The sequence below is a fragment of the Henckelia pumila genome, chromosome 2 (genome assembly GCF_033568475.1).
Source record: "Henckelia pumila isolate YLH828 chromosome 2, ASM3356847v2, whole genome shotgun sequence".
In the NCBI taxonomy this organism is placed as follows: domain Eukaryota; kingdom Viridiplantae; phylum Streptophyta; class Magnoliopsida; order Lamiales; family Gesneriaceae; genus Henckelia; species Henckelia pumila.
In genome coordinates this window covers 112,448,216-112,458,273 of record NC_133121.1, presented here as the reverse complement: position 1 = coordinate 112,458,273, position 10,058 = coordinate 112,448,216, and the positions used below count along the sequence as shown (strand labels likewise).

Below are 10,058 nucleotides of genomic sequence, written 5' to 3'. Positions count from 1 at the left end.
CTCAATATATGGTATCACACAATCATTTAACAACATATCATCTCTCAACCTATTACGAAGTGATATTTTTATGATTTTCATTGCTGATAACACTATCTTCACAGTTACAACAATAATAATAATAATGTTAAATTTAAAAGTAAATCTATGTACCAAATGATATAATTGATTGTTTTTATTGAACCATTCTTTTAGCAAGTTCGTTAATCTCAACAACTTCAGAGAACTAATTGTTATTTTCAAATGTAAAAAAATAAAGTTATCAAGTTGGTACTAAAATATCTTTAACTTGATGAAATCAGATGAATAATTAAAATAAATTTCCCTTATCACATTCAAGTCAAAAAAACTTTTCGTTTTTTTAAAAAAAGATGGGACAATAAAAAGCATAATGCCAAATTTATTATATCCCAAAATAAATTTATTCTTATCTTATTCATCAAAAACTTTTTAATCAATATAAAATTAAATTAATATTGTAGATATATATATATATATATATATATACATAGTACTAAGTTTTTATTAAAAATAATTTCAAAGAGGCAGTTACAATTAAATTTATATTTAATAGTGATATTGTGTATATAGTATTAAATTTTTTTAAAATTTCAGGGGATCAATCGCACCCTTTCGGAATCATGTAGGTCCGTCAGTGCATACATACATCATGTATATATATTTTCCTTCAAAACTTTACCATGGGATAAATCTGATCGTGTGGCAATGTTTAATTGGTCCAATTTCGCGTGAGTCAGAAGGCCAAGTACAACCACGAGATTGGGGTAAATTTTCATTCTTTTTTCCGCATAGGATTGATTTTTGGGGTGCAACTTACATGGTTATTGAATGCCTAGTTTGCATTTTCAATTTCCACCATTCTAGCTAGCTTGTGTGTGTATATATATATATATATATATGAGACTTGCTATAATGTATATGGCTTTATTATAGTTTTTTTTTTTGTATATATAAATTTACAAAAAAAAAAAGAAAATAAAAAGCAAAAGTCAAATTATCTACTATATTTGGAGGATTTTGTAGGGACAAATTTGATTAAGGAGTAGGCGTGGTTTTTTAGCGATGATATGTAACTATCAGTCAAGTGGCTGCATTATCTTGATGTGGATGAATAGCTTTCAAGAATGCAACCATAAAACAAACAAACGTCACATGTGCACAAGAAAATGATCAGATTGTGATATTCTAATTGATCTTATTTTATTTTATTTACAAAATTCTAGGAATTAAAGTGACTTACTAAAAATATATATATATATTGCTTATCAAATTCTCGAGAAAAAGCTAAATATGATTGAATGTCTTCAAGTAACACCCGAAGGATAAGTAACCCTTAAGAGATACAAATTTTCTAGTTTCGTATAAAGAGTGAAAATAAAGCTACAAAATTAGTTTAGTAGAAACAGATTATTCTATATATGCATACTATACTTGGATTATTTATCTCCCTATGATGTGATCAAATATTAGTCATTATATTAGCAACACATATTTTTCAACTTTCATAAAAACTTGAGAGACCTACAGGCTACATGATCTATTAAAATCAGGGGAAAAATACTCTCGAAGTCGATGTAGCATAAATTAACCCGCATATGAAAAAGTGTGAAAAAATGGTCATAATTGCAGCTTTTTTGGCTTCAAAGTTGCGTCGTCTAAATACAAAATTTATTCCGCTTCTAAAAAGAAAATCAACACTTTGAAAAGGTAAAATTCTACTTATTAAGTAATCTCTTTTATTAGACAAACACCAAGATGTAGCGAGCAAGGTCAAAATACCATTTTACTTATTTCGTAAATTAATATTCCATTGTATAATTTTGTATCTCAATCATATGGACTAATTAAACCAAACATTAATTAACATATCCTTAGCGCTTAGTGAATTGCCTCGATTGTGAATATATAACAAATAATTTGTATTTTTTTCTACGTGGGATGCACATATATATGAATATATGATCAATTGATCATCATGTCAAAAAACGACTAACTATAATTTTGTGACTTATTTAATTAGTACTGGACCCTACGACAAAGGTCTAGAAACAAATTATATTATTCATTGAGATCTGATTTATTTATTTATTTGTTACCAGTATAAAGTGAGACCTGAACGATTTATTATGAATTGCAAGCTAGCAAATTAAAATATCATGGTCACATAACATTAGTCTTCATAAATTCAAATGATATAAATTCAATTTATCAATGTTGCGTGAATATGCATATATAACATTGTTGCATATGATGACTAACATTGGTATAAGAAAATTAATTAAAGACACCTTCCTTACAATTAATTTCTATCTTAAAAGCCCTCATGAATGCAAATTTTATTATTAGCTAGGATTAAAAACTTAATCGTTATTATTTATTGAAATCGACGATAATGACGATAATCATAAAGTAAATAAAAAATTTGTATAATAAAACTAACTCGTGAAACATTGTCATAAAACTTGTGTAAAATAAAAAAAAAATATATGTAAAGAACCCAAAATATATTTAATTATATATGGTACCACTTAGTAGGTATGATGGGATAAATAATACATAGATAAGTAATATAATGTAATAAAAAATAAATAAAAAATGACATTGAATATAATATTTGATTTGATTGATGGATTATAATTTATTGATTTGATTGATAAAATTTTATATTAAAAAATAACAAATTACCATTTTACCCTTTTAACAATAAATAAAATATGAATAATATTATTCATAAGGGGTAATATAGTAATTTAAATTAAATGATTTGATTGATGTAAGATAAATAATTGATAATTTGATTGATGTAAAATAAATAATTAATAGATGGATAAATAATATGACGAAAAAAACGTGAAATTTCATAGAATAAGTTATACACATATTAATAATATAGACTATCAAACGGAGCCTATATGTAATATGTAAATGAATTTAAACTGCAGTTGCCAACTGGCAAAATTTGGCAGCTGCCTTGGCGATTCACGTGAGGTACTCTTTTTAGGGTTGTTTTTGTATTCTTGCACCACAGTTCCTCTATTTCTTCATATATATAATTAACATGTCTTCATTACATAAACGAAATGCTTCTTATATATATTTTAAAATCACATACCCAACTAATAAATATATACGATATGATATATAATAATACGAAATGACTACTTTATACTATATATCAGCATATATGCATTGGAAAAAATATATATAAAATATCATTGAAAAACGAGTAGTGCAAGATTTATAACTCTATATAACAAGTGAATGGCATTCCAATTCCTTTGCACCAATCACAATACCAATATGGAATACTCCTCCAAGATTTTAGCTCTTCTCTTCATAATTTCCATGCTCTCAATCTCCAAAGCAACCACCACTATCAAACCTGACTGTGCCAAACCAAAACCAAAGCCAAAGCCCAAACCACACCCTCCCAAAACCCCCACCCTCCCCCCCATCGTCAAACCACCCATAACCCTCCCTCCCATCATAAAACCGCCCGTAACACTCCCGCCGGTGACCGTCCCTCCTATAATCACCCTTCCCCCCGTCGTGACCCCACCGGTCGTCCTCCCTCCGGTGGTGGTGGTTCCGCCGCCAGTACTGACACCGCCAACCACCACGCCTTGTCCTCCGCCACCGGCGCCGAAACCGGCCACCTGCCCCATTGATAGCTTGAAACTCGGGGCTTGTGTGGATCTTCTCGGGGGGCTGGTGCATATAGGGTTGGGTGACCCTGCTGCAAACGAGTGCTGCCCGATTCTTGGTGGGCTTTTGGAAGCGGAAGCAGCAGTTTGCTTGTGCACTACGCTTAAAATAAAGGCTCTCAATCTACAACTCTATGTTCCCATTGCTCTTCAGTTGCTTCTCACCTGTGGGAAGACGCCTCCTCCTGGCTACGCTTGCTCTCTCTAAGACGTTCCAGTTGAGTATATATATATATATATTAAAATTAAACTACTACCAACATACATTCACACTCACACATAAAATATAGAAGCCAAAGAAAAATTAAAAGACATGCAAACTTTCGACCATCTTCCTCTAAGATACATATTTTTAGTTGTTTTTCAAATGCAAGGACATGCAAGTGTGAATAATTCCACGTTAAACATCAGCTAAAACAAAGTATCTTTGAGTTTATTGAACATTAATGATGATATATAGCTCTAATTTTTTGATATATTAGACTATTAATGAGTGGTACGTTTTGTCTTGACTCATGATGCAGGTATGATCTTAATTACTATAACATTGATTCAAGATTACGCACATGCAGACATGAGAGGATGTCGGTCGAGTCTTGAACTTCGTTCGATTTCCATGTTGTTGGTTAATTTCTTTGTCTTCAAATGTTTGTCGTTGATTTTAATTTAAACACCATTCCATTATGTTAAACGTACGTTGTTTCCTCGTAATTAAACAAGAAATGAATCAAACCATTTCAGTTCTCCAATTTTATTAATTTGGAACACTATTTTTCAGAGACATGCATGTGCCTATTATTTGTTGGACATATATAGAAGTGAAAATTTTCAAAATAATATTACACGAAAAATTTGAATTGAATTTTTACTTCAAAGGGGGCCGGGCCCGGGTGACCATAGGCCATAGCTGATGCCATCACGCTGATTATTATAAGTAGCTCGACGAAATTAAAATTAAATCGATACTTGCGCAAGTGATCAGTTCAAGATATGAGCTAAGTGATGGTTATATATACTGACATAAACTAAAGCAAGAGCCTTCAAAGAAATTAAACAAGTGTAGATGGAATATATATTGAAAATAATAATGGCATCTACAGCAAATTGGTTAATTAATAACTCTGATTTCGATTCAACTATAAATAATATTTTTATATGCACGTAGCATCTAATTCTCAAAACATCCATCCAAATATACATTTCTATGAATCCAAAACTTCGTCTCAAAATCTAGACGCTATCTATTAGTAACCAAGGAGGATAGATCACACCTATATATGTATCTTACAAAACTTTGAAAGAACTCTTAACTAGTGAGATTAAAGACAAACACAAGTGACAAAATACTATCCATGATCAAGCAGATGTGTCGAGGGACGATATATACTTAAGGAAAAACTGCAAGTTTGGTATTGTATTTTTGTTATTTTGCGATTTTGGTCCTCTATATTTTCATATTTCAGTTTTAGTCCTGCATCTTTCGATTTTTGGCAATTTCGGTTTTTTTTCTTCGAAAATGCTGATGTGGCACTGTACACATCAGCTCCACATCAGCACTGCATTCGTGCTACATCAGCGCCACATCGAAAAAAGGACTAAAATTACCAAAAAAATTAAAGATACCAAACTAAAACTGAAATCTGAAAATGTAGAGGACCGAAATAACAAAGTAACAAACATATATACAGGACCAAAAAAGCAATTTTTTCTATATTTAATTACTGTAGTACTGATTCATCTTCATGTGTGGAGTCCTCTCATGTTAAATTGTTTAGGGGTGGCAAAAATTCCCAAAATCCCGACCCTTTCCGAATCCCATCTCATTCCCGTCCCGAAAAAATCCCAACCCGAAATTTTCTCGACCCGAATTTTCGGGATTTTTCCCATCCCGATTAATATCGGGAGCGGGATCGGGAATAAAACCTTATCCCGACGGGATTCCCGACCCGTCCCGAAATAATATAACAATATATTTTATTAATATTATTAATATAATAAGCTAAATATTATTAGGTTTCAACTCATATAACACTTAATTGTGAACTTAATTCACATAATTTTTATTGTTTGAACCATCAAATTGTAAAATCACGAAATGCCATTTTATTTTTGTGTAATTTTTTAAAAAATTAAATTAATAATTTAATTAATTCATATTTATAATTATCTAATTAGAACAAATATGTAGAACAAGACTCAAAAGATTAATTTGACAATCTATTTACCAAAATTTATTTAGTAATTGTATCCGAACATTTTATTAATAATTATCCGATACATTTTTTTCTTAACAAAACTTTAAAACATTATCCAAAATATTTTAATATTATATGTTTTAAGTTGAATATTTATTTTTATTTATAAATATAAGTTTCTAAATAGTATATTTAATAAAATTATCACAATTTTTTTTTTATTTTTGAACGAAATCTTGAATATGAAAAAAAATTCGGGATTTTCTCTCCCCTACCCGACAGGATCCCGAACATTCGGGATCCCGAATAGTCGGGTCCCGAAATGTTTCGGGTTCGGGATCGGGAGGAAAAAAAGTTTCCCGATTCTTTTCGGGATGGGAGTTGGGTAGGGGGTTTACGGGACGGGTCCCGACCCTATTCCACCCCTAAAATTGTTGATGAAGGCATTTTAATTTCCATGGTAAGGAAGTTATAACAACATAATCAAAACGATCGAGAAACATCTAGCTATACTATATATATATCAGACTGCTTGGAACACCGATAAAAATTCCCCATGTCGTAGCTTTTTCACTTTCTGCATGCATCAACAAATTTCATTTCATGCCCCAATGGAGTGTTCAAGTTGGTGGAGCACGTGAACTCTTGACCAAAGGTTAGGAGTTCGATTCCCCCTCCAACACTTTCTTGGGCTAGACTGTCACACAGGGTTTTTCCAGTGTGGTTTACCTGACTAGCGTAGTTTGTAGGCTATTGCGTTAGTCCGGGGGTTTACCCAAAGCGCACCTAAAGATAGCGGTCAAAAAAAAAAAAAAAAAATTCCATTTCATGACCCGGCCCATATAATTGCACGACTAAATGACGCTTACAAGATGTCCGTCGAATGGAAGACAACAAATCGAAAGGGCTTGAAAACGTACGTGGTGGCACTAATTCCTCCAATTATTCCAGATAACAAATATATTTGAAACCCTTGTTCAAAGCAAATTCAACTCAATTGACTATATACATATATATATATGTATTAATTAAAACTTATTTGTCAAGTATCAAAAGGAAGAGAAGTTCAAATTCAGTGCTCATGATTTCCAGCACCAAGGGAAGCAAAGACACAACGCGCATATCTCTGGTGGAAGAATATTTCAAAATCATATATATAGGATCGAAAGTACAAACAGATTGATTAAGGAAACAACAAAAAGCATGGTTAGAAAATTTCCCATATACATATTCAAGTTTAACAATCAATTCAGTTGTATGTTCGAATGTATTTTTCCTATTAATCAAATCAAATGTTATAAAAGCTTGAGTTTCTATTTCAATGTTTCATTACATTTTATTTTTCTTAAGAAAAAAAGGATTATATAGGCCAGATTGCGCTTCTGGAAATAATGTTGGTATTAAATCCCGAATATATATATATATAATTAAAATTATTTATCAATATTGAACTATTGGTGCATGTATGTATTAATGCTACCAGATAAACAATATTCATAAAATTACCAGCTGCAAGATTGATTAATCAATTTCATGACATGCATGCAGTTTCTTAGGAAATCATAATACGATAATTTCTCACATTATTGATCTCATATATGTTATGTGCATATATAATATATATGATTGTACGTGATGCACGTCTCCCTTCTCAAATCCAGAAGTTTCTCAGCAATAATCATGCATGCATGTTTTGATCTTTTTTTCTTTTCTTCATCAGTATCAAGAAATCGCATGCTGCCACCTCCTCCAATTTTTTTTTTTTTGAGAGGTAATACTTGCAATATTATATATAAAACAATAACATTGTCCTCCAATTTCACTTGTAACCTACCCCACTATGTAAATTAGTGGACTACTTTGCGGGTGGCCATGCCAAAAGTCAAAACATGGGATCGATCGATCCAATGAGGAATCCAGCAAACATTCCATTGCATGCCTAAGCTAGCTGCTTTAATTAATTTCATCCACAAATTCTACCTTTGCTTCATGTTCACTCACCCTTTTCCCAATGATAATGAAGCAATGTGCCTTAATTCTCATTAATCCACTTTTATGTTTTTAAAACATTTAGAATTTTCACCTAACCAACTAAACATAGCTAAATCTTGATATCTGCCCCTATAAATAGGTACTGATCATAGCTCATATTTTGAGTACTACAATAAAAACTCTCATCTAGCTAGTATATATCCAAGAAAATATATAGTGCCAAGAATTTTGTTTTGTCCATATATATATACTACGGATTTCAGGCTAGCTAGCTCAGTATTCCTCACATATGACAAACATAAACCCTTACTTTGTTTTTGCTTTGCTGATATTTTCAGCATTGGCAAAGGTTTCTGAAAGCCGGCGGATAGCGAGAAAGGACCTGAACCTGGACTTGGGTGGCCTTGGCCGCGGGATAGGATTGGGCTTGGGTGCGGGGATTGGCATTGGCTTAGGAGGTGGAGGAAGCGGCTCAGGTGCTGGGGCTGGATCTGGATCAGGATCAGGTTCGGGAGCTAGCTCGAGTTCTAGTAGTTCTAGTTCGAGTTCAAGTTCAAGTTCAAGTTCCAGTGGTGGTGGTGGTGCAGGGTCGGAAGCAGGATCTTCTGCTGGTTCGTTTGCGGGATCAAGAGCTGGATCAGGTTCAGATGGCCATAGCGGAGGTGGTGGGGTTGGGGGTGGGGGTGGAGGCGGAGGTGGCGGAGGATCGGGTGGTGGTTCTGGGTCGGGATATGGTGAAGGGTCGGGCGGGGGAAGTGGTCATGGAGGAGGAAATAGGAAATGAATGCATGCATGATGCATGCTATGTATTTGTGGTGATTGTAAGATTTAGACTAATTAAATAAGTTTCATATGACAAGAAAAATAAAACTAAAACGAAAAGGAAATGCATCTGTATATATGTGTGTGTTTGTTTGTGGTTATATATAGTTTGTGATCTTACCAAGTTTTAAATAAAATTAATGTCAAATAATTAAGTTTGGATTAATATGTAATTGTATGGTTTTTTTTGGTGAATTATGGTTTTTTGACTTCATTGAGGACATATTATATAATTTGTAAACAATGTCATTCTACTTATCTTTTAAAATTTCGTGCAAAATTCGTTATTTCGATCATTATTATTATTTTATTTTATTGACGGAATTATTATTATTTTATTAATATTTAAAAGGGCCACATGCTTTTGACATGGATTATGAATTTATGGGTATTATATAGCTAATCGAAATATATGCATGCAAAATATATAAGATGCAAAAGAATATATATCAACGCTCTTCTTATATGACGACCAATGCTAGTTAATCAAGTTCATATATACACAAGGAAAATTCCAACATATAGATGAAGTTCATCATCATCTTAACTTAACGTAATTAAAGTAATTAAGAAGATAAACTATATATTGAATAATTAATCATGTGTCTATATATGTGTGTATTGACTTTTGGTTTTGCTTGATTACATAGTAGATTTCAATGTTGAAATATAATTTTACTCTCATGGGTTAACATTGTTGTCAAATATTAAGCAATTTTCCATGAATTTTGTTGCTTAAAAAATCCAAAAAAAAAATAAAAATCAATGATCAAAATTTGACAAGTTGTAAGCATAAATTCAAAATAAACCAACTTACAAAAACTTATAATTTTTCTTAAATTTTGATATGTTATTTTTAATAAAAAAAATTTCAAATTAATTTAAAAATTTTACTAAAAGACAATAACCCTATTTGTGGTTATCTAAATAAACCTAAACTTGAGATTTCGTATCAAATTTGAGATTTTGATATCGAATGTCCACAAAATAAATTTATTTTAGTCATACCCAAGATAAAAACTTTCAAGATAGTATAATTTACTATGTATATCTATATATACTTTCACATTATATTATTAACCACATATACGTATCTTATACTAAACTAACAATTACTTGCTAAAAAAAACTACCAATTCTTTGATGACAAAATTCTTTAATACACAATTCAAATTTTTTTAAAGAAATCATAGATTTTTTTTAAATAAAAAAAATTCAATATATGCACGTAGAATTTTAAAATGAAAAATAAACATTGATTGATTATCGATTTTGTCAAATTAATGTTTATTAATATTATGCTCATGCATCATTCTTCGTCTCA

General features: G+C 31.4%; 2 protein-coding genes across 2 annotated transcripts; both read left to right on the top strand.

Moving 5' to 3' along the window:
* Positions 1–3,188: 3,188 nt before the first annotated feature.
* LOC140884123 (uncharacterized) lies at positions 3,189–4,409 on the top strand. The gene is made up of 2 exons (XM_073290798.1): positions 3,189–3,942; positions 4,250–4,409. Exon 1 carries the CDS (start codon positions 3,283–3,285, stop codon positions 3,931–3,933), a length of 651 nt encoding a protein of 216 aa, XP_073146899.1. The 5' UTR covers positions 3,189–3,282; the 3' UTR covers positions 3,934–3,942; positions 4,250–4,409.
* Positions 4,410–8,093: 3,684 nt separating this feature from the next.
* On the top strand, positions 8,094–8,925 carry LOC140885365 (uncharacterized). The gene has a single exon (XM_073292329.1). It carries the CDS (start codon positions 8,202–8,204, stop codon positions 8,694–8,696), a length of 495 nt encoding a protein of 164 aa, XP_073148430.1. The 5' UTR covers positions 8,094–8,201; the 3' UTR covers positions 8,697–8,925.
* Positions 8,926–10,058: the final 1,133 nt, after the last annotated feature.

Coding starts and splice junctions, on each gene's coding strand:
- LOC140884123 (XM_073290798.1), top strand. CDS start 3,283: ATGGCATTCCAATTCCTTTGCACCAATCACAATACCAATATGGAATAC.
- LOC140885365 (XM_073292329.1), top strand. CDS start 8,202: ATGACAAACATAAACCCTTACTTTGTTTTTGCTTTGCTGATATTTTCA.